Source organism: Poecilia reticulata, chromosome 13 (genome assembly GCF_904066995.2).
Source record: "Poecilia reticulata chromosome 13, P_reticulata-male-v2, whole genome shotgun sequence".
Lineage (NCBI taxonomy): Eukaryota > Metazoa > Chordata > Actinopteri > Cyprinodontiformes > Poeciliidae > Poecilia > Poecilia reticulata.
Genome location: NC_088842.1, coordinates 31,647,977 through 31,671,972, shown reverse-complemented (window position 1 = coordinate 31,671,972; position 23,996 = coordinate 31,647,977). Strand labels below are relative to the sequence as shown.

General features: G+C 40.8%; 1 protein-coding gene across 9 annotated transcripts in view; it reads right to left on the bottom strand.

The window, feature by feature from the left end:
- The window catches only part of sptbn4b (spectrin, beta, non-erythrocytic 4b), an 83,860-nt gene that overhangs the window by 4,694 nt on the left and 55,170 nt on the right, over nt 1–23,996 (bottom strand). For 3 of the 9 annotated variants that reach the window (XM_081614222.1, XM_081614224.1, XM_081614229.1), the window contains 17 exons: nt 22,140–22,403; nt 20,966–21,190; nt 19,708–19,797; nt 18,428–18,706; nt 17,248–17,378; nt 15,631–15,835; nt 14,337–14,582; nt 12,920–13,054; nt 11,348–11,592; nt 10,303–10,441; nt 9,180–9,264; nt 8,896–9,092; nt 7,306–8,210; nt 6,909–6,969; nt 5,837–6,093; nt 549–719; nt 65–107 (listed from right to left, as the gene is read on the bottom strand). In XM_081614222.1, coding sequence (XP_081470348.1) covers nt 65–107; nt 549–719; nt 5,837–6,093; nt 6,909–6,969; nt 7,306–8,210; nt 8,896–9,092; nt 9,180–9,264; nt 10,303–10,441; nt 11,348–11,592; nt 12,920–13,054; nt 14,337–14,582; nt 15,631–15,835; nt 17,248–17,378; nt 18,428–18,706; nt 19,708–19,797; nt 20,966–21,190; nt 22,140–22,403 — 3,678 coding nt within the window. Of the gene's footprint in view, nt 1–64; nt 108–548; nt 720–852; nt 1,104–5,836; nt 6,094–6,908; nt 6,970–7,305; nt 8,211–8,895; nt 9,093–9,179; nt 9,265–10,302; nt 10,442–11,347; nt 11,593–12,919; nt 13,055–14,336; nt 14,583–15,630; nt 15,836–17,247; nt 17,379–18,427; nt 18,707–19,707; nt 19,798–20,965; nt 21,191–22,139; nt 22,404–23,996 lie in introns of those variants that run through there. The other 6 variants (XM_081614226.1, XM_081614227.1, XM_081614223.1 and 3 more) reach the window with 6 other exon arrangements.

The window sequence follows — 23,996 nt, the reverse complement described above, 5'->3', positions numbered from 1 at the left end:
GGACGGACAAAGTCAGCCGTTTGGATCGAGACAGAACAATAAACCAACGCTAAGAAAGTCTCACCTCGTCTTTTGCATGAAACAGAAATTCACTGCCATCCTTCGTTCTGCAACGGGAGAAAGGAAGATTCAATGTTCCAATGATGAAGATCAAAACTACAGACTGATAGTTGGTAAGTTTACAAGAGTTTCTTATTTAAGACACAATAATAAAAAAAAATAGAAGACAAAGTTTAGTTTGAATATTTTCAGAATTCCATCAGCAATTTGACACGTTGTTTGGTGTTACAGTTTCATCTTTCTAAATCTACAGAGTTCCCAGTTCTTCAGCCGTTTTAAATTACAAATACAAAATTGGATTGGGATGGATGGATGGATGGATGGATGGATGGATGGATGGATCCATTGGTAGGATGTACAGATGGGCGGACAGACGGATGACGGATGGATGGAAAGACATGAGGTCCAATGGATGATGTCACTCAGCAGCTCTCGATGCTAACATGCTATCATGCTAGCTGAAACCAAACATGGCGGCCGGCCCTCACTTGAGCGTGAAGACGTTCTTCTTCTTCTTGTATCCATTGGTGACGTCGCAGTGGCAGTGGGACAGGCTGAGCAGCGGCTCGTTGTTGTAGGGCGTCGCCGTGTTCTTGGCGTCCTTGTAGAAGCCCAGCTCCCCTTTGTTCAGCACGCAGTACAGGTTGACCCATGACCTGCTGTGGTGGGTGGAGGAGGGGGGGGGAGGAGGGGTGGCAGGAGGTAGAGAAGGAGGGGGAAGAAGTGATGGCATAAGGGGAGGGAGGGGAGGGTTGGGGCAGGTAGGAAGGGGAGATTGGGAGGAGTCAGGAAGAGCTGCAGAGTCTCTGTTGCTAGGCTAACACCTGACTCACCTGACCAGAGCAGACAGGTAGGTAGGCGGGATGGACCAGCCCCAAGAAGGGAAGAGGATTTACACTGCTGAACAAACACAAATGAACGGACGCACACACGGATGACCTGGGAGGGGGCGGGTGGAGCGGTGGAGTGGGAGGGGAGGGCCGGAGGGGGTGGAGCTACGTACGGCTCGGTGATCCAGTGTGCGGCGCCCGACTATGACTTACCTTGGAGGAGAACGGAGGGAGAGCCGGAAGCACAGCGGGGAAAAACACAGAAACAGAAGAAGAAGAGTTTGGTTAAATGCAATTTTTCCAACTAGGTTACATCTGATGAACCAAGGGGTGTCCAAACTGAGGCCCGGGGGCCATTCCTGGCTCTTGGACTGACATTTTTGTGGCCGTTTAAGAATAAAACAGATTTGACCCGTCCATCACAAATGATTGATAAACATGGAAACTTTATATTTTTAATTAGAGTAAAATTATTATCAACATAATTTTTTTACAGTGAAAATCTTGAGTTCAACAAAAGGTGTGGCTGGATGATAAATCAATAATATACATCACATTAGGCACATGATCAATATCAACAGATATTCAATAATTTCATTGATCCAGAACCAGACCAGTCCAGAACCATAATAAAGACATTAACTGCTAAACCTAAACCAGCTAAGCTAGGTTGGTGGTCAGTTAACTAACTAACTAACTAACTAACTAACTAACTAACTAACTAACTAACTCACTCACTCACTCACTCACTCACTCACTATATGGTTGCCTAGCAACAACCTTTTAAGTTCCACCCAACTTTGGTTGCCTAGCAACAATCTGCTAACTTCTGCAGCGGCAGCTTGCAGTTTCGCCTCATAACTGTTTAAAAAAAAAAATAAAATCATTCGACATGAAGTGAAAACTGGATAAAACTGTAAAGGTCACGCCGCCAGTCTGGCAATATTTCAGATATTTACAATAAAAAAACTAATCAATAATTGATAGACTGATATAAAACGTTTATATTGTGAAACATTTTTCAGCCATATCGGCCAACCCTAATAAAAAGTATTCATTTTTTTTAATAATCAAAGTTTTATAACATGTAGAACTTTTACAGAAAAAGCCGACGGCTTTTATTTAATTTATTAAAACGCTTTGAAAGGAAATCCCTGAGTCCCGTCTTATAACTGGCTGCGTTTCCACTACAAATATTCACAAAACTTTAAATAATGTAGAGAAAAAAAAACCACAATTTCATAACTGCCGTGTTTTTCCATTAAATAAGAAACTAAATAAATTATAAACACACCTGAAAAAGTTTCTTTTCGATAAGTCATTAAAAAACAAAATCCCAAAACTACTTCCTGTCGTGTTCTTCTTCGTGGTTTCTGTTTAAATCCGCTCAAAGGAATTTGGAAACTAATTTCCTTTAATTTATTAACATTTTTTGTAAATGTGCCAAAATTAGCCAAAAGGCTATTTTTAAAAACAATAAATACCAAACAACTTACAACACAATGATTATAAAAAAAAGTATAACTACAACTACATTAAATCTAATTTATTTTTAACGCAAATGATTTGTTTGATTTTATTTCTATTTTTTTGGCCTGTCCGATCTTTTGGCTCAGCCATTTTGGCAAAACATTTGGACACCCCTGTGTTAAAGCGACCGCATGCATGAAGCAAACCAACTGAGAGGAGGCATTGACACTGTGCAAAAGTCTTAGACCTATTAGACATTTGATTGATCCACCAACGATGAGCCTGATGTTCCATAAATAACTTACAGAAGTGAACTCAGTTTCCGTCAGTTGGGAGAAAATAAAGAAGGGAGAAAAAAAAAAGGAAGCTATTTCGTAAAATCTTATGTTTGATGCTATTTCAAGTGAAAACAAACCAATTTAACCTTTAACACAAATAAAAGGAAAACATTTCTTAGGTAACTGCTTTAAATTTAGAAAATTAGTGCTGCATTAAAATAATAAGTTTTAAGGCCTTAAACGTGTGCACAGTACTTGGAGGAAATAAAATGCAGCTTTATATTCTGATAAAACATCTGCAAACGAGCAAAAAGCTAAGGTGCACATAAGAAACGGTTTGTAATTAATGTAAGATTTGGTGAGCAATAAAAGATTACGCCAGGTGGAAACACTGGAAAAATAAAGCACACCCTTGCTGTTTTTACAGCATTTAAGCTTCTGCCTCAGAGCGCGATTCTTCCACTCAGCTCCTTCAGACTAGCCAGCAGCAATTAGCAAACACCTGGTGGAACTGCTGAGCTCATTATATGACCTAATATTCAGTCCAACACTCCTGAGAACGGTTGTAAACGGCATAATGAGGAGCATTGTTTCGATAACGTGCTGAAGGCAGATTGTCAGATGGATTAAGGACGTCTTAAAGAGACAGAGACCCAATTTCACAGAAACTCAGTGTTTTTATAGCAATTGAAGATAAGATAGTTATTTGATTACGATATAAAATGGCACCATGTGCCTAGAAAACACATAACACCTTCCCCTTTAAGTGTTTTTCCCACAGTGGCCGACAGGTGCAAAAGTGCCACAAACTGCTAAATGAGGAAAACTCCAAATGCAAACCAACAAATCTGCTGCAAACAGTAAATAGCAGGTAGAAGTAAAAGTGGAAAAGCAGCAAAAACAGCAGCAAGATTGAAACAGAAAAGCCCTCCAGGCCATTAGGGGGAGCCAAACATCTTATTTGGACCCATTAAATAAGACGGGACCAAACCCTCAGTAAAGCTGGAATATCCAGAAGAAAGAAAAACTGTGTTACATATGTACCTATATGTCTTTTACAATGTTAAAATATCCCGATGTTACCAACATCAGGTTATTTATGTTGGTAACATTACATATGCCAGACTCCCCCTAGTGGTCTGGAGGACTTCCATTTTGTGGAGTGTTTTATTATTTGCAGTTTTTGCAGGATTTTCCCTTTTGCTTCCATTTCTTGTGGTTGTAGCATTTTCTGCGCTGTAGTCCACTTCCTGCTTTTGAAGTGGCCTCTGGTTCGCTTGGCGTTCACATACGCATTTGAACTGAACCAGAGATCATTTCAACCGAACCAAGACTGAACCAAACTTTCCAGGCTAATTAAATAATGACCGTGTGTGACTGGTTATGTGGTTTTGCACAATAAAATCTTGAAAAACCCCAGAGATAAAGAAGGGTGTACTTTCTTTTTCCCATCAGTAAACTAAACCACAATAAATTCAATCTGAAAGCACCATATTCAGCGACATATTTTGCAAGTTTCATCAGAATATTAATACGCACAGAACCACAGGGTGACAGTTCGTAGAGTCGCGGCGTAACGGTGACGGGTTGAATCCCAATGATTCAACACTGGATTCAAGCCATTCACAGTTGTGCTTTACCTTCCCATGTACATAACAGGGCATGTACATACAGCCGCATACATCCACTGCCGTGAGTGGGCGCGTGAGTGGGCGTCATCCGTTGCTGGAACTGGATGAGCTTTTGGCTGTGCGTGATGGGAGCGGCCACCAGAGGGCGGCGGAGAGCGGGTCAGAGTGGGGGCTCGTCTGGGGAATGTGTGCGGGTTTGCGAGTGGATCGGTCCTCTCTCGCTGCACTCTCCACCCAGCCAGTTAGTCAGCGAGTGAAGCAGCCGCCTCAGCTGCAGGTTAAGCGTCATGCGTGGAGTTTCATCATGCTGTGGGAAACTTTTAATTTCATGAAACTGTTGTCCTCACATTCTGAATGCAACGATTAAGATATTTAGATACACAGCACCATTAAATGTTACCACCCCTGGTAAAATGCAGCTTTTTATTCATACAGTAGAAAATAAAACTCCATGTTAAGTAATAAATTTTTTTTTTTTTTTGCTTTTATATTTTCAGAGAAGTTCTGGACGGAACTTTGTATTTTGTTTCTGGTACGACCCGAAATCTGATGCACAAACATCTGTAAACAACAGCAGTGGATGAATTTTAACACACTTAAATCCAGCAAACGTTGCAAATAATTAATATAGATTTTTACATACAAAGGTTCTGATCGGAACCTTTGTTGTGCGTTTCTGGTACGACGGTAAATCTGACGCACAATGCTATCGACCAACAGCAGCGATGGACGACAAAGCTGCTACTCTCGGCCCCCTGGGGTTAATTTTTGCTTCAAATAACGACCTGATTGGACGCAGAGAAATACTGTTGAAGTGCTCAAGTTGTGCTAAAAGGAGTTAAGACTATCAGAGAATAAATAGTTAGCAAGCTAGAAATGTAAATCACAGAAAAAAAAATCCAATTTCATCAAAAAAATTAAAATGTGATTTTAGCTAAAAAAATATTTGAAAGATCAGATTTCAGAAAAAAATCTGAAAAATTAAGATAAAAATTATTTCAGCAAAAAAAGAAAAAAAATACAACTTGTGTGAACGTTGCGAATACCCGTTGAAAATCACCTTCCAATCGATCCGATCGATCAATGAATCTTTTTGTCACATTTTTACCAGGGGTAAAGTAAGTGTGGAGGCGCTGTGGCTGCACGACTCTTCTGCCTCAAAATAAAAAACCTCAAAACCTGTCTGAGCTCCTAAATCAGTGAACTCCATTTTGAAATCTGGCTGTAATGGAGGAAGAAAGACCTGAGCGCTGAGCAGAACCACGGTTCTGAACTTTGATTCGGCCGCAGCTTGTAAGGACCACATGTGAGCCGAGTCATGCATCTTCCCAACACATCAGATGCAAAAGTCGTAACTCTGCATGCTGAATGTTGCGCCCCGTTGCCATCGATTGATCAATAAACACAACAGGGATTATTAAAGCCAGAAGAGATTTAAAATATTCCACCCATTTATAGTTAAAACTCAAAGGAAACTTTTGGGAATTTGGAAATTCGTTAATTTGAATGGTCATGACAGCAGGGAGCATCCTGCGCGCCGGCGGCCCGCCGGGCCCTGAAGACCCACCTGTTGGTGCTCTTCTTCATGCTCTCGATGTCCAGCTTGCGGAACAGGAAGCCCTCGTGGTGCGCCGTGTGGGTGGGCGGCTGCGGCGTCGCCTGGCTGCTCTGGGCCGGAGCCGATCGGGAACGCCGCGTCGTCTCTCCCGGCTCTTTGGGGCGCGGCCGCCGTCTGGGCTTGGGTCGGTCCCGGGCTCTGGGCCGGTCCGGACGGGAAGACTTCTCTGGCAGACCGTTGGACAGGCGGGGAACCTCGCCACGCGCCTGAGAGCGAGAAGGAAGAAGGTTCATCGACTGGCGATTAATTGATAAGCGGCCATTTTCTTAAAAAGTCCAGTCGCCTTTCTGTAACATATTTATCATAATATTCTGAATTAAACAAAAATATCATCAAATTTTAACATCATTTTGTGTCAGCTGTGCTAAATACCAACTGAATAAACAGAAAATAGTGGTTTATAATTGGATATATTTATAAAAAATAAAAGGGAACCTGCTGAATAAGAAAAAAACGATGGACAGTGTTTTAACTCACGACTGTGCTCGAGTCATTCTAGGTGACAAATTTCCACCAAAAAACTCAGAAACTGAGAAAAAAACGAGGAAATTTCGGGGCTTGAAAAGTAAAAACAATTCTAGAAAAACAACTAGATTGATTTTGAACAGTTTTGACATTTGAAACTGATTTTTTTTTTTTCTCAAGAACATTTTTGCCCTTTCAAACATCAAGCTTTTTCTAGGAATAAGATCAGCCGTCCCTTTCTCAGCTCCTTCAGACTAGCCAGCAGCAATTAGCAAACACCTGCTGAGCTCGTTATAGGAGCTGCTGATCAGAGCAGCGCTGGTAAAAACGTTGTTAAAGGGTTAATAGAGGAGCCATGTTGGGATGACTTCCTGGAGGCGAAGCTTCAGAAAGAACAGGAAGAGCTTCTTAAAGAGACAGAGACCCAATTTCAAGGCATTAAATTGCACAGTCAAATTTTAGCATTTTGATTACAACCTGGAAAATACATAATACCGCCCCTTTAAGAAACAGGAAGACAACTTTGAACTTTGACCTTTGAAGTAAGAGTCCAAACCTGTGCTGCTTCTCTTTCTTGAAGCTGCTCTACAATTTCTGCCATGGTGGTTCGCTTCTCTCTGTGGAAACAATCACAGTTATGATGGTAAATAATTTGTTTTTGTTATTTTAGTTCCACCTGCAAATTATTTAACTTACAATAAGAAATTCTCCCAGATCACAAGTGAAATAATCTCCCAATCAACTAGTGATTTTTCATCAATATTAAGGAATTATTCATTTAAAACAAGCTCTTATATCTTAATGAATAGTTGCTCATAAGCAGAGGTGCAGAGAAACTTCATAGTAAAACTACAATTACTACAGCGTAGTAAGAAAAAGTAATATTTTCGAAATAACTACTAAATGTACTGAGTGGTTTTTTAGAGTCCGGCTCTCTGAGGTTTTTGTCTCACCCTCCGGTGGAGCGTCGGTCGGACTGCTCCCTCCCCACGTCGTTGTCGCTGGACTCCTGCCTCTCCACTCGGTGGCGCTCTCTCTCTCTCCGCCGGCCTTCGTGTCCTTCCTGTTCGCTGGACGTCTGCCGCTCCAGCGTCCGCCTGTCGCGCCGCCCCACCTGCTCCCTCCAGACTTCCTGCGGCAGCTCGTCGCGCCGCGCCTGGATCAGCTGCTCGCTGGACAGCTGCCGCTGGTACGCCTGGACCTGCGGCTCGGCGCGGCCCAGCGGGTCGGTTCTGGACCCGCGGGGCCCCCTGGTGGGCTCGCTGTGCAGCCGCTCCCGGCCCGGCTCCTGGAGCACCACCTCCGCCATCACCGCCACCTCCGCCCGCTCCTCTCTCTCCCTCCCTCGCTCTCTCACTCGTTCCAGGCGGCTCGCCACGATCAGCGGCGTCACCGCGTCGTCCAGGTGTTTGATCTTCGGTTGCCGTAGATACGGCGACGTCTTCGCCTCCGGCTGCAGGTAGCTCATGGCTTTCGTCGCCTGCTCCCTCGCCGTGCTCGCGCTCTCCCGCATCTGATTGGCCGACACCAACATGGCCGCCGTGGCGACGGAGGCGATGGACGAGGCGGCCGGCTGGACGGCCACCACGCCGCCGTGCCGGTAGCCGGAGCCGTTGGCGACGGCGGAGGCGAGCCGGCGGGCGGCCGCCGACGGGGACGGCGTGGGGGTGGCGGGCGAGGGCGACGGCGGCGTGGTGGCTTCGTTCTGCTCGTAGATGGTCTGCCTCATGACGGGGGAGACGGGGAGGCGGGGCAGCGCGGCCGGGCCCGGCGCCGCGTCCTGAGGGTCCAGGAAGACTTTCCGGCCCAGCAGCGGCGTCGGCGGCAGCTTGCTCTGCTCCGCTCTCAGCTTTTCCACCTGGAAAAGGTACAAAACAAAACAGAAAAACAAGTTTAGAAGTAAAACGAAACTAAAAAGCTTCAGGTTGTCGTTTGCAAAATAAAAATATTATAAAATTGGTTCCTGTGGAATAAATAAAAAAAATAAACTAAAATTTTAGAGGGAAAAATCGGAAACGCCACAAAGTTCAGATATTAAGGTTATGATATTTCACTGAATAAATGTAGTTTAAGTCAAAATGAACTAAATTCAGTTTATTTAGTCTGTCGTAAAAAAACTAATTCATTTTTCAAAGTCATATTTTCAACATACTTCTTTTATAAATGTTACAGTTTTAATGTACATATTTAGTTTCTATGTTAAATGTTTAGTGTGAAGCAAAACATTTATGTTCAAGCTAAATACTAGCTTGATGTATGTACAGTAGCTAAAGGTAGAGGATAAAAATATTTACCTCCAAGCAAAAATATTTAGTTCAGAGCTAAAACATTCAGTTTGAAGCTGAATATTTAGTTTGCAGGTAAATATTTAAATAGCAAGGGATACATTTAGCGTTTACCAAACTATTTAGCTCTGATCTACCTAAATGTTTAAACTAAATGCTTAGCTTGCTCAGGGCTAAATCATAAGTCAGTATGTAAATTCCCTAGCTGATGAGCAGTTTCCGTATTTTGGACCGACTCGGTGTCCGTGGCGGTTTTACCGTAGTGAGACGCCGCAGCGAGCTGAATCTCTCCTCCCAGGTGGCGGCGGCTTTCCGGAAGGCTTCGTGTCGGCGAATGAGCTGCTCCACCTCGTCCACGCTGCCGCCCAGCTCCTTGCTGCTGATCAGCGGTTCCTGGGCCGTCAGCCAGGCCTCCGCCACCATCGCCTCCTGGGCGAACTGGTGAACCTCCAACACTGGAGGCAAAACGGAAGGAACAGGCGGAGTATTTAAGAACAGAAAGTGTGATGACGTCTCCATTTAGGACGGGAGTTTGTGCTCACGTTGCTGGAGGGACTCCCAGTGTTTGTCCCACTTCTCTGAAAGCTCACGCTGCTTTGCAATCACCTTTTCCAGCTTCTCCTTGATCTAAAATTTGAAAACAAACATCAGAATTACAAAACTATACAGCTCATTTTTTGGAAAATGTTTGCATTTACTTCAAATACATCAGATTAAATCTAATTAATGTCAGTGATTGGAATCAATTAGCTCCTCACAGAGTTCATTTTTCAGTCATATTTTTGACAATGTTAGTCATTCATTTATAAATATCACAATTTCAAAATAATTAAGTCAGCAAGCTACATTATTAACCAACCAAATATTTAGGTACAAACTCAATTTTTAAATATTTAGCTACTTCAGAGCTGGTAAAATAGTACAGTAGCTCTGAGTTAGCCAAACATACAGCTAACTCAGAGCTAAATATTTAGCTTGGAGCTAAATGGTTAGCTTGCACACTAAACATTTATAATGATAAATATTTAACTTGTTTACAAAATATTTAGCTTCAAACTAAGTAGCTTGCTAGCTAAATATTTAGCTCAAAACTCAATATTCAAATATTTAGCTAGCTCAGAGCTAATCAAATATTTACTACTTCAGTGCTAAATATTTAGCCAACTAATGCTCATCTATTTAGCATGAATACTAAATATACATGGAGATAAACATTTTGCTTGGTTATTAAGTATTTAGATTGCTGACTTATTATTTAGCTTCAAACTAAATAGTTAGCTTGTTAGCTAAATATTTAGCTCCAAATTAAATGTTTACATATTTAGGTAGCTCAGAGCTAAATACTTTTTTTAATAATTAACTTGCATACTAAAAATGTATGGAAATAACTAACAGAATTTTAGTTTGCAAACTAAATATTGCTTATTAAATATTTAGCCTGCAAAATAAAATTTAGTTTGGAGCTAAATATTTAGTTGGCAAACTAAGAATGGGCTAAGGACTCAGACATCTATTGTAAAAATTTTGTGAACTAAACGCCTGAAACGTTTAGTTCCGGCGAGAATTGTCCACGTCTGCCTCCTGCAGAATGTGAACATCTCGTCTGATCGCTGCATCATTTGCCCAACACTGATGTCTGCTTGTGTTGTTGTTATGTAATCTCACCTCCTCAGCTGCAGGGTTTCTAGCAGCCAGCAGCATCTTTCCCATTTCGATGCACTCCAGCGTGCTCTGGCTGCGGGCCTCCACTTCGCTCTTCAGGCTCTGGTGGTAGTTCATCAGCACCTCCACCGACGACACGTCCCTGCAGGAACCGCAGAACCATCACATCTGCTCTGCATTTACAGGCCACCATGTTGCTTTTTAACAAGTGAATATTCTTCAGAACTAAACATTTCATCACGGTTTAAACATAATTTGGGTCATTTATCAAGTTACAAAAGAAAAAAATGAGGGTTTATTTTTCCAAATCACATTTTCACCATGTCAAATGAGTGACATTGATAAAAATGTAGCTTTAAAATGCATATTTAGTTATCAGGCTGAAGATTTAGTTTAAATCTAAATATTTATCTAGTACACAAAATCACTTGCCAATTACAGGATGTGGACTATCAAAATAAAAGCTGAGTCTAGCAAGCATTTAAACAACACCTGCTGGTGAGGCGGTGCAGTCACTGCTGCAGCAGATTCACTGGTAAACCAAATATTTAGCTTCAGACTGAAGTTTTCAGTTGAAGCTAAATATTTAGCTTGCTAACTCTTGATTGGCTTTTAACTAAGCCAGTTAGTAGTTAATGAGCTAAACATTAACTACTATATTTAAATATTTAACCCAGAGCTAAATGTTTAGCTCTGTTTAAATGTTTAGCCAATCAGAAGTTAGCGAGCTAAATATTTACCCCAGAGCTGGTTTGAAGCTGAATTTTGAGCTTGAAGCTACATATTCTGTTTGCTAACCTCTGATTGGCTTTAGATAACTAAACCAATCAGAAGTGCTCATCCTCCTCCCAACAGGAAGCTCCACTCTGAAGGTTCAGGGTAACACGAACCATATCTATCCGCCTCACCAGGATCATTTTCTGGGGTAAATTTCTTCTCTGGCAGTTTTTTTTTCTGGTTATTGCATTAGCAACAAAGCTAAAGCCAGATTTTATTCACAAGGTTACATATGAAAATAAACCTCCAGCTGTTGGACTTTTCTGCACACCTGGGTTTCTCCCCGGTGCCGATCTGACAGATGATGGACTCCATCCACATGATCTGATCCCGGACCATGCTGAAGAACCTCAGCTTGTCCGTTTCCGTGGTGATCTGCAGCCGGCACTCTTCGCAGGACGTCAGCAGCTCCTTCCAGCACTGCATCACTTCGTGCTCACGGCAAGCGATGGCTTCGGCCTTCTCGCCCGCGTACACCGTCCTCAGCTGGGCCGCGCTCTCCTGCAGCTGACGCACCTGCGATCATAGCGTAGACGCCGGGTGTAAGAGCAGAAAGACGCAGCCAGCGAAGCTGCTCAGGACATTTTGGGGCTCCGCACAGAGCAGCTGCGCTTTTTGCATCGTTCCTGAGGAAAATTAATCACTTTCTCTGCACCGCAGGTTCTGACGCAGTAAATTGGTAGTTTTGCCAAAACAAACTTCACTGTAAAAACACAAAATCTTACCAAGTATTTTTAGTTTTTGGTCTACTTTCTAATGCAAATATCTTATTACACTTGAAATAATACAAAAGTAACATTTCAGCCACAAATGTTTATTTCTTTTTCAAAAATATGAAAAACGTGAAAAAAATAAAAATTTTTATGTTATTTCACTGATAACATGAAAAATGTCTCCTTGTAAGTGAATAAATCTGGCAGTGGAACTAGAACTCGGTTGCTAGGAGACGAGCTGAGCTTGGCCTACGGTTGCTAGGTAACGGCACAGTTACAGTTGTTTATGAACTAGAGCTTTTTCCATCAATATTAAGGGATTACTGACTTAAAATAAGCTCCTATTTCTTGTTGAAAAGTTACCCGTAAGTTAGTTTTGTCTTATTTCACTTGTGGTACGACATTTCTACTAGAAACTAGACAACAACAAAAAAATCTAAAATACTTGGTAATACCTGTGTTGGTGAGGTACCAAAGTAATTTGTAGCATAAAAGAACCAGAGGTTTGAAATAAGGATTCATTTTAATGATAAATTAGCCTTAAACGAAAGCTAAAATCTCTGAATCAAAGACTTTATAAGAACATTTTTTTCCATTTTTAGGAACAAAATATACACAAAAAGTCTTTGGTTACAAACAAACATTCTTCAATAAATAATTCCTTAATATTGATGAAAAAGTTCTAGTTCCACTGACAGATTATTTCACTTATAACAAGGAAAAATGTTATGAGTGAAATAATCTGATAGTTTTTCATCCGTTTTAAGGAATATATTGATTTAAAATAAGCCCCTTTTGCTCCAAAGTTACTGTAAGTAGTTTTTGTCTTAATTCAAGTGAATAAAGAAACTGAACCAAAAGTTCTTGGTAGCATTTGGTGTTTTATTTTTATCTATTATTACTTCAAGTTATTTCAGTGACCTTTCTTAATCATTAACGAACAGGAACCAATAATTTTGTCCGTCTGTGTAAATACTACAGAGGTTCTCCTTGTCTTTAATTTTTAATAAGTCTGACTTTCTTAACCTTCACTGAAAATCAAGGTTAAAAAGTCAAATGAGAAACTATGTAGAACCTCCCAGCAGCTTCCAGATGTAGAGCATGTAGATGCCAGAGCAGGCAGCGAGTACCTGGGTGACCAGCAGCTGGATGTCCTGTTCGAAGCTCTGCAGGAGCCTCTGCAGCGTGCTGGTGTTGGACGTGCTGCCCTGCCGAGCCCGGACCTCTGGGAGCCGCCGGTGCTTATCCTCAATCTGGGCCAAGATCTGGAAATGAAGAAATGTTATGTAAATCTGCAGAAATAAAAAATAAAAAAGACCAAATACACCTTTTAATCAAACAATTAAGAGTGATTTGCAGTAATTTTAAAAAGAAGAATTCTTTACTAAGCCTGTTTTCACATCTATTGGTAGAATCTGTTTGATTGGGACCAAAGTTGCAGCGTTTTCTGTGGTTCGCTTTCACAAACTGACAACAGATTCAAACTAATTGGAAAACCTGTTCCCCTCCTCACCTGTGGTGGCACTGTACACAGAACTACTGAAGGAAACAATGTGAAAACCTCAGGAGAAGAACTGAGTGCAACGTCCTTCTTCACAAAATGTAAACAAAAATGGAGTAGTGGTCACTGTTAGCAGTTGTACGATTTCTCTTTTGTCTTTGGTAAAAGACCACAAGCTATTTTTACCGCTAGCACTGGGCTAAGGCATTTGTTTTGGTTGTATTTACCCAGAATGCCCTGTGCTGTAGTCCACTTCCTGCTTTTGGAGCGGTCTCCAGTAATTAACTTCACCAGAACCGAGACCGATGTTTGTAAGCGGACCAGAGTTCAATTTTACCAATGTGTGTCTGGATTTTGTTTGTAAAATGTTCAACTGTTGAGTTTTTTGATTTATATTTTTCTCTTTTTTATTTAGTCGTCTACCAACATCCTGCGTTTCCATTGACCATAAATCTGCCAAATTGAAATTCCGAAATTAAATTTGCTCAGTTGAAACATGGCAATTTTAGGGAAAAAAAACCCAATCATGTTTCTTGATAAACTTTTTGCTCTGGGTGGTTTTTTGGTTGTATAGAAATACATTTATTTTGCAAAACTGCAATGGAAACTTTTTTTAAATCACAGGAGTCACGTGATCAATAGCAGGATGTTACTACTGGCAGAAATGCTGAAAAAGACGACAGGAAGTGGTAGAAGGATGATGGTTTCTTTTTATTTTTTCTGGCTCCACCAGAGCATCACAAAGTAAAAAAAAAACATTTTATGTCATTCCAGTGTGTTAAATCCATAGTTCTAATATAACATAGCCTATTACAATTTCCCCAAAACGCAGCCGCTCCTAAGTAGGCAGGACTTGACGCTCAAACACCTAAATAAGACGCAAACGTCTCCTCTGATTGATTGATAGACAAACGCCGAATTATGAGAATATCTCATGTAACTGCTATGATTTTTAATGAGTTGTGTGTGACGTTAATTACATTCCTTATTTAACAGAGACACCACAATTATGAAACTGAGTTACTCAGCTACTGTCTTTGTTTTACCTCTTTGCAGTCGGAGAAGAACTTGTGCAGCTGGTGAGAAGCAGCGAGCATCTGCGCTCGGGTCTCCATGAGCTCCAGCAGGTCGGCCCAGGCCTCGTTGACCCCGTCCTTCCACTCGGCGATGGTGGCGGCCTCAGAGTGGCCGTAGTCGATCAGCTCGTCCACCATCTGATTGACAGCCGTCACACGCTCCTGTCCCACACTTCCTGTCTCCAACGCAAACTCTGTGAACTTTTCCTGGAGGACCTGGATGCATTTCAAAAATGAAACAATTAAACTACTGTTTTTATCTGTCATGTTATAATTAGAGATGATGCTATTTACCAAATGTTCACCTACGGCAAATAACTAGGACATTTTCTGAAGTTTTTCTGTATTATTTTTATAACAAGACATATAAAGTTGGGACTAAGAGAGAAAGTACGCAAAGTGTAACAGATTCACATGATGGGTGGCGAAGTGCTGTTTACCTGCAAATGTCAGAAGTGGTAGAGTAACCATTTATAATAAACTAACTAATAAATAAAATATCATAAAGAAATAAACTTACAATAAATGAAAAATAAAAATAAACTACATGTACAAAAATTATCATACATAAATTTGCCAGATAAATTAACAAATACTTAAATAAAATACTGATAACAAACATATAACAAAACAGTTAAAAGCTAATATATAAAACAAACAAAAGTACTTACAGAAACAGTAACAGAAATAGTTAAATAAATATGTTACCGACAGAGAACTAAATACATTAAAAAAACAAAACAAAACAAATAACATATTTTATTTTATAAATCATCCAACTATGGCTTATTTTAGTACACTTTATTCTATGTTATCTTCTTATCAGGTTTTAATCCTCAATTTCAAAGAGCTTGTAAAGGTGAAATGTGACAGAGAAAACTGCTCAGTCACTGGTTGCTATGGCGATTCCCTCAGTTTCTGAGGGAATTCCAGAAACCATGGTAATGTGACGTTACCATGGTTACTAAACTCTGTTACTATTTTAAGCAGGTCATGATTTTTTTCTTAAACAACAAAATGTCAAAACATTATCATTTCTAATTTGACTTGAGTTGAATTTTATATTTTCTCAAACAGTATATTTAAAATAAATAATGTTACAATATGTTAAATTAACTTAGTTTTGCAAACTTTAATCAGTCCTGCATGTCAACTAATTTTTTTTTTATGTTTTTGGTATCCAAAAACAATAGAAGAAAAAGCCCAGAAGATATACAAATAAAAAAAAAATAACTCAAAATGTCCGCCTCTCCCCCAGACTCACGGAGACGTGCTCAAAGTCCTGGCCCAGTTCAGGCGAGCTGGCCACCACCTCCCTCTGGGCGATCCACTGCTCCAGCTCGTCCACCTCCCTGTTGAGCTGGTACAGCCAGTACTGCTGCTCCAGGCGGCTCTTCCTCTCCTCCACCAGGTCCTTCAGAGACACGTACAGACGGTCGATCTGCGACTGGCGCTTGCTGATCTGTTCGCTGTGGGTGAAAGCACACAGACAGGGAAGACGCCAACTTTAAACCCCTTCACGTCCAGTGGAATAAACTTTTATCAAACAATGCATTTCACGTTAATTCGGTTTCTTAGTAGATAGGGACGATAAAACGATTTACTCGAGAGAAGATTTCAATGCAAACATGAATTCAGATAAATAAACAAGAAGCTTTTCAAATAACGAGCGACTCACTTCCTGTTCTGAGAACGCACATAAAAAAATACAGACAAAGTAACACAGTCAATATTTAGGACGTTTACAGATCAATAATAACTGTTGTTTCCAAAAGTCTTATTATGACTCATGACAAAAAAATAATTCAGAAAGCATATCTTTAGAAATGCAACTTCTTTATTTTATATAAAAAATTCCCTTCTCACCCTCCGCGGGTGGTCTGTTTCATCCTCTGAGCTCGGGTCCTCTACCAGAGGCCTGGGAGCTTAAGGGTTCTGCGCAGTATCTTGGCTGTGCCTAGAACTGCACATTTCTGGACTGAGATGTCTGATGTTGTTCCTGGGATCTGTTTGAGCCACTGCTCCAGTTTGGGGGTGACTGCCCCGAGGGCCCCGATGACCACAGGCACCACTGTGGTCTTCACCTTCCAGGTCTTTTCCAGTTCCTCCCTGAGGCCCTGGTATTTCTCCAATTTCCCCAGCTCCTTTTTCCTGATGTTGTAATCACTTGGTATTGCTACATCCACCACAACGGCTTTCCTCTGTTCTTTATCCACCACCACAATGTCCGGTTGGTTCGCCATTACCATCTTGTCTGTCTGGATCTGGATGTCCCACAGGATCTTAGCTCGGTCATTCTCCACCACCTTTAGGAGTGTTCCCCACTTTGATCTCAGGGCTTCCAGTCCATATTCTGCACAGATGCTCCTGTACACTATGCCCGCCACTTGGTTATGTTGTTCCATGTTCGCATTCCCTGCCAGCATCTTGCACCCTGCTATTATGTGCTGGACTGTCTCAGGGGCCTCCTTGCACAACCTACACCTTGGATCTTGTCTGGTGTGGTAGATCTGAGCCTCTATTGCTCTGGTGTTTAGGGCCTGTTCCTGGGCGAAACTGGAGCAGTGGCTCAAACAGATCCCAGGAACAACATCAGTCATCTCAGTCCAGAAATGTGCAGTTCTAGGCACAGCCAAGATACTGCGCAGAACCCTCAAGCTCCCAGGCCTCTGGTAGAGGACCCGAGCTCAGAGGATGAAACAGACCACCCGCGGAGAGTGAGAAGGGAATTTTATATATATATATATATATATATATATATATATATTATTTTTTTTTTTTTTTTTTTTTTTTTCTGTCCTCAGTTTCGGTAACCATGCGGTTAAACGTTTGGACGTCGTGATGGGAGATAATCTGTCAGATTATGAGTTTCTGAGCCCACCTGTCTGGATGCCCCATCTCCAGCAGCTGGCGGCATTGCTGCGACAGCAGGCCGATGGTCTCGGCATAATCCTCGATGGTTTGCTCCAGCAGCAAATGTTTCTTCAGCAGCTGCAGCGTGCTCGGCTCGTCCTGGAGAGTAAACACAGAGTTAATCACGGAAGATGAGTTTCCTTTACAAATGGTTGCAAAACTTTATCTGTATTCTGATAATCTTGAAGAACACAATTTCGCAGCTGCAGTGTTTCCATTAAACAAGAAATGCAATTAAAAATCACACGAGTAAGTTTGTCCACATAATAGTTCATTAAAAAACCTGCCACACCATCCTCCTCCTACTACTTCCTGTCATCGTCTTCTTCATTGTTTTCGTCAGTAGTAACACCCGTTTGTTGCTCATGTGACTCTTGTGATGCAAAAAAAACTGTTTCCATTGAACTTATGTGAAATAAATCAATTACAAAACTTTTTTATCAAGAATTTCTTTCTAAATTCGTGCGTTTCCATTAAGCAAATTTAGTTTTTAAATTTTGCAGTTCTAAGATCAATCATTACAAATGTGTGCAAAACTTTAATATTCCGCTAATGTCGCTAATGTTTCCAAGAAATGCAGTTAAAATCAAACGTGAATAAAATTTATTCGCACTGTAAGTCATTAAAACAAGTAGCGTCATCATCCTCCAACAATTTCCTGTCGTCGTCTTCTTTGTCGCTTCCCCCAGTAGTAACTTCCTGTTGGTGATCATGTGACACAAAAAAGTGTTTCCATTACAATACACTAATTTTGTTTCCTTTTCTATTTTTACTAAAAACTTTAGTTTCCTTTGTTTTGTTTTATTGCCGTATTTCCATTAAGGACATTTATTTTCCAAACTCCAAATTGTGCAATTTTAATGAAAATGCAGCTAGTGGCAACATCGGTTATTGATCATGTGACTCGTTTGAAGCAAAAAAAATGTTTCCATTGAAGTTTTGCGAATTAAACCAATTTTGATACAGCCAAAAAAAAAAAAACACTTCATCCTAACCGCAAAACTCATCGAAAAACTGAAGTTTTTTTCCAAACTGGCATTAATCCATTACGTGACTTTATTTTTGAAACGTCAAATTACGCAATCATATGGCCAATGGAAATGCAGCTTCTCAAACACTCGCATTCCAGTAAAGCGAAGCCGAAGCACCTTTCCCTTCTCCTCGTTCATCATGTGCAGCTCCTGCTCGCTCAGCCAGGCCTCGACCTCGGCCGTGTCGAAGTAGTACTGCTGGGCTTGGTACATGGCGTCCAGAACCAGCTGCCTGCGCTCCGTCTCGGCCCAGAGCAGGGCCCACAGCTGGGCCAGCTGGTCGTGGCCCGCCCTGACGCAGCCGCCCTCTGGGCTCCTGATGGTGGCGATGATGGCTGCCCTCTCCAGGACGTCTTCCATCCTGCTCCGGTGGCCTTCCAGCTCCCTCTGGAGCGTCTGCAGCCACACAGAAAACTGTTCGCTTGAAAATGTATACATAGGGAAAACAGAACGTTTATTTGTGTGATAAAAAGGTCACAGCAAAAGGAATCCCCTTCCCAAAGACCAGTGCTGTTTGTGAAGCATTGACATCAATTCAACATGAAAGAAATGTATAAAGTTAGACCCAGAAATTAAGCAAACGATATCTGTTACGTGGCGAATGGAGGCTCAGATGTTTTTGCTGAAGATTTTCTGTTCAGTTTTTATTGAACAAACGGCAACAGCTGTTCGTATCCTAGCAACCGAAAAACAACAGAAGCCAAGACAGAGACTAAAGACAAACCAGATCCTGTTAAGCATTCTTCAAAATAAAAGACTTCCTCTCTCCAAATAAGTCATGCTTTGCAATTAAATATGTTTCTCTTCAGCTTTTTGTAATTATGCACAATAATGTTAAATTCAGTGGAAAAATAATAATCATGTACATTATGACTAACATATAATGTACGATAAAATGCCCCAAAAGTTATTGTGATAAAACGATAGTATTGTTGTATTGATATCATTTTCAAGTAATATGATGGTAATGGCATAATGCAAGAATAAGATCAATAAATTTTAAAGTCAAATGAACATTTATCACTGGAACTGGAAGACATTTTAAATATCCAAAATAAATAAACTAAATTATTCTTCAAATGTTGTTATCCAATTTTTGGATGGAAGGAAAAAATTGATAAATCATGCAAATAAAAATTATCGAGTTAATTTATCATGCAATTAATTGATTTATTGCGACCTTCCAATTAACATATAACTGTAAATATCAACATGTGTATTTGCTCATTGTTTACACTATAGATTGGCCTAGTTCAGTGATAGTAAATTATGTTACGAAAAATTATATGTATTAATTAAAAAGTAAGATTTTAAAATATTTTCTGATGCAGATGCATCCAGGAGGACAAAAAGCTCTATAAAGTCAAAAATAATAACAACACAAGCTGTTATTTTACCTGGTTCTTCTTCATGAGCTGCTGGACGGCTTGCAGCGATGAGCCGTGCTCCTGGCTCATGGCCAGAGGGAGGCGCTCCTGGACCCACAACTAAACAAACAAACAGGTCACACAGAAGTTAAAAGAAAACTTTTATGCAAAATTCACATTTTTATACTTTCATTTGGGTCTCAGCTGCTTCTAAAAACAATGTTTAAAAAAAAAAAAACATGCAGCCATTTTTTTAAAATAAATTTGTTTTTTGGTGTCTGTAAAATGAGCCATTTAAAAAACCTCCAGAGTGTAAATTCACAAATCAGCAGGCGCTGTGTCATGACCTAGTAACCCCAGTGAAGCCCAGCCCGTTACCTAGCAACCACAGTGGAATTCTGCTTGTTACCTAGCAACCCCAGTAGAACTCCGCCCGTTACCTAGCAACCCAAGCAGAGCCTGTTCCAGAAGCACAATCCGTCAACTAATTAATAAAAATACTTCCAGGGAGGGAATTTTAATTTATTTTTCATTTAAGTAGAATAACAATAAATAAAGATAAAAACCATATGCAAAAATCCATAGACGTTTTACAATAATTATCAAAAGTGAGGAAAAATAGAGTAATAAATTGGAGTTTCCCACGAACTTATACCGAACGGTAACACATTTAGTTAATCTCATAAAAGATGTGATTCTGATAAAAAATTAAAAGTCTTTTTAAAGGTGATGACTCCACAAGACGGAACATTAATGTAGCTACTAGCTAGCAGTCCGGGGAGTCAAATACAAGGTACAGTGACCTGGAAAAGACCACTTGAAACCACAGAACCACAAACTTGTTGTTTGTGTGGGAGGCTCCACTTCTGCTTTTCAAAGACCTATGGTTATACAATTGTGCATCTGTAAATAGTAAGTTGGGGGGTGTGGCCAGCAGCAGCTCATTTGGATTTAAAGTGACAGAAGCCCTAAAACAGCTCATTCTGATGAAAGAAGCTCAAAAAAGGCAGAACTAAGCAGAATAAAATCTCATGGTAAGAATGATTCTGTACAAAAAAGTCAACATGTTTTGTATAGGCCATAGACCTATGCTAACGTGTTCAACAAAGCGTAATAGGTCACCTTTAATATTGAACATTATAGGGAAAACTCAAATTACAAAGAAAAGGTCATGATAAAGGTTTGATGTTTATAATAATGTGAAATTATCTCAATATAATCACACAGTGAAGCAGCAGCAGTCCTCATTTTGTTCCCATGTCCTTAAAGATCTGTGTATCCTACTCACAATCTCGTCCTCCAAGTCTCGCCCAACTTGATGGATCTCCTTAGACGCCAGAAGGAGGCGCCGCCTCTCCTTCAACGGCTCGATGAGTCGGGCCATCCTGGTCTCCACGGCGGCCTGCCGCTGCACCACCGAGCCCTGGATCTGCGTCTGCTGCGGGACGGAGGCCGTCTGGACCTGGAGCTGCCCCGCCTCCTTATACCACTCCTCCATCTGGGTCTCCATGGTCTGACAGAGAGGAAGAAGGGGAGGAAAATGGACCGGTAGGATGATTTTAACAGAAATGTACCATTTTTGTTCCACTTTTCCCTAAAAATGCAAAATAAATGTGACCAAAAATCAGCAAAACGATAAATGGCTGATGGACGTGAGGTGTGATGAAGGTTACTGTACCACTTGGCAGGATGGATTCTGGGTAATGGAGTTAGATTTGGAGTTAAGATGGTGTAAAGCAGTGCAAGTGGCAGGCGTGCCAAAGAAAGCTGTAAGCAGCAGAGTAGGAGACGCCAGGTGAAAAGATAAAGAAAAGAAAGAGGAAGTTCTGTTTAAAAGCCTCCAGAAAACCAGTGTGGGAGAAATCTGACCAACAGGACTTTAAAAATATATCCATAGTTTAGGAATGACAAGTTACGGTCAAATAAAAGGGATTTAATGTGCAAAGCATGACAAAAACAGATCCACTGTCAACATTTCATTTCTACGAACATATTAGTGTTGGGCAAGTTACTTTTAAGAAGTAATGAGATATAGTGACTATAATACTATATTATCAATTTAGCATTAGCTATAGCTAAACACTGTGTTACAGTGGTTTAGCATTAGCTATAGCTAAACACTGTGTTATAGGGCTTTAGCATTAGCTATAGCTAAACACTGTGTTACAGTGGTTTAGCATTAGCTTCCACTAAATACTGTGCTATTCTGCTTTAGCAATAGCAGAATTAACGTTTATAATGAGTCCTCTAGGGTTAGTGCAGCTAACGTTTTAGGTAGCACCATCCTTCTCTGGTCCACATCATGTTGAGAATGTGTTTAATTTCTCTGTTCCCTAAAATTAAAAGGAAATTTTCTTTAATTCGTTAGAAAAATATCTGACAAACAAACCCCTTTAGCTACTAATGGAAAGCAGATAATTTTTGGTTTAAAGGTCAGCAGGAAGCCATAAATTTCCACGTACCTGTAGTTTCTTGAGCTGCTTGTTGACGGTGGTGAGGTCCTGACCCTGGTCCACATAGGCCAGCTGCCCCTCCAGCTGGCCCAGCCGCTGGTCCAGGCTTTCATAGCTCTGAACCAGCAGGTCCGCCTTGTTGGCCTCAAACAGCTGGCGAGCTTTGGCCTGGGTGGTGCTCTCCAGGTCCAGCCAGCACTCCCGGATCTCCTCCAGCTTCTTCCGGACCACCGGGCTCAGCTCCGGCTTTTCCTTCATCAGCTGCTGCCCTTCCTGGATGGACGAGAGACGAAAGGACAGAAATAAAGATTGAAAATTGTTATTTTTAACTCAATCTGGGGTGGAAAATGTTAAGACATGTTTTGAATTTCATCACATCACCAAACATTTCCTTTGTGGCGTTTTATCATAACGATGTGCAGACGACATCGTCACCCCATCAGATTTCTGCTCCTTTGGAACCTCGCCCCCACAGGATGAACAGACGGACCATCATCCTTTACATTCACCTGCTCCACTTCGTTTATTTTTCATTCAACCCCGTCTGCACTACAATCCGTCTCCTGTTTAATTTAGGTCCACAAACAGCCAATGTGTTTTATATGAGCTTCAGAGGGAAAAAGGCGTAAAAAATAAAGAAAATATCTCCAGTCTCTTAGATAATTAATGGTACAGCTAGTATATGTATGTAAAATTATTGAAAACAAAGTAAAACAAGTAAAATATATCAGACGCATAGGCAAATGAACATCAATAAGAAGAAAGCAGCAAAAAAACCTAAATGAAAAAGATTCAAACAGACAGTTTTCACAGCTCATAGTCCAATAGACTCGGTTCGATTTGGGGCCAAAATTTAAACATTTGCTACATTTTCAGCTGCTGTGCTTCTCTTTCACACCGAGTCAAATAATCCAAACCCGTTGAGCAACCGGGTCCCCTCCTCGCCTGTGGGGGGCGCTACACCAAGAATCACTGAAGGAAATGACACAAAAACCTCTGAAAAAGACACTGAGAGCAACTTCCTTCTTCATAAAATGCTAACAAAAATAGAGTAATGTCAGATTTTAGTGGTTGGAAGATTTCTTCAGTCTTTAGCTAAAATCTTTTAGCCGTTTCTACCATTTGTTTTGGTTTTATTCACCCACTATGCCCTGCGCTGTAATCCACTTCCTGCTTTTGGATTGAACTTGTCGGCTTGCCGTTTACATATGCATTCAAACCACACCAGAGTTCACATCAACCGAACCCAAACTGGTGTTTGTAGGCGGACCAGAGTTAGCTTACCAAGTCATTTTGGTCCAATATCTTCATACACTTGAAATAAGACAAATAAGACAAACTGTTCATAAAGATGAGCTTGCTGTGACTCAATAATTCTTAAGAATTGATTAAAAGTTACTAGCTCTATTTCACTTTAACGACACATTTTTCAAGTGAAAGAATCTACGAGTAGAACTAATAACTTTTCATCAATATTAAGAAATTATTTACTTAAAACAAGCTCCTATATCTTCCTGAAAAGTTCTTGTAAGTTAGTTTTGTTTTATTTCAAGCAAACAAAGATATTTGCACCTGAAACTAGACCAAAAGTACTTTGGTAAGTGTAAAATGTCATCTACATGCCTGGAAAACACATGATACCTGCCCTTAAATCAAGTTAAAATGATTTATTCTGATCGATTCAGTGGCAAAGAGAGAAAGTTTTTAAACATGTGGATCTTAGCGGCGGGTAGATTCAGACCAGCGCAGTGACTCATCATCCACAGCGGACAACACCCAGCCTGAATCACTCACATCCACAGGCAGAACTGCTCCAACTGCAGGGAAATAATGTTTTCAGGAGCCAATTCAGCCGTAATATTAGTG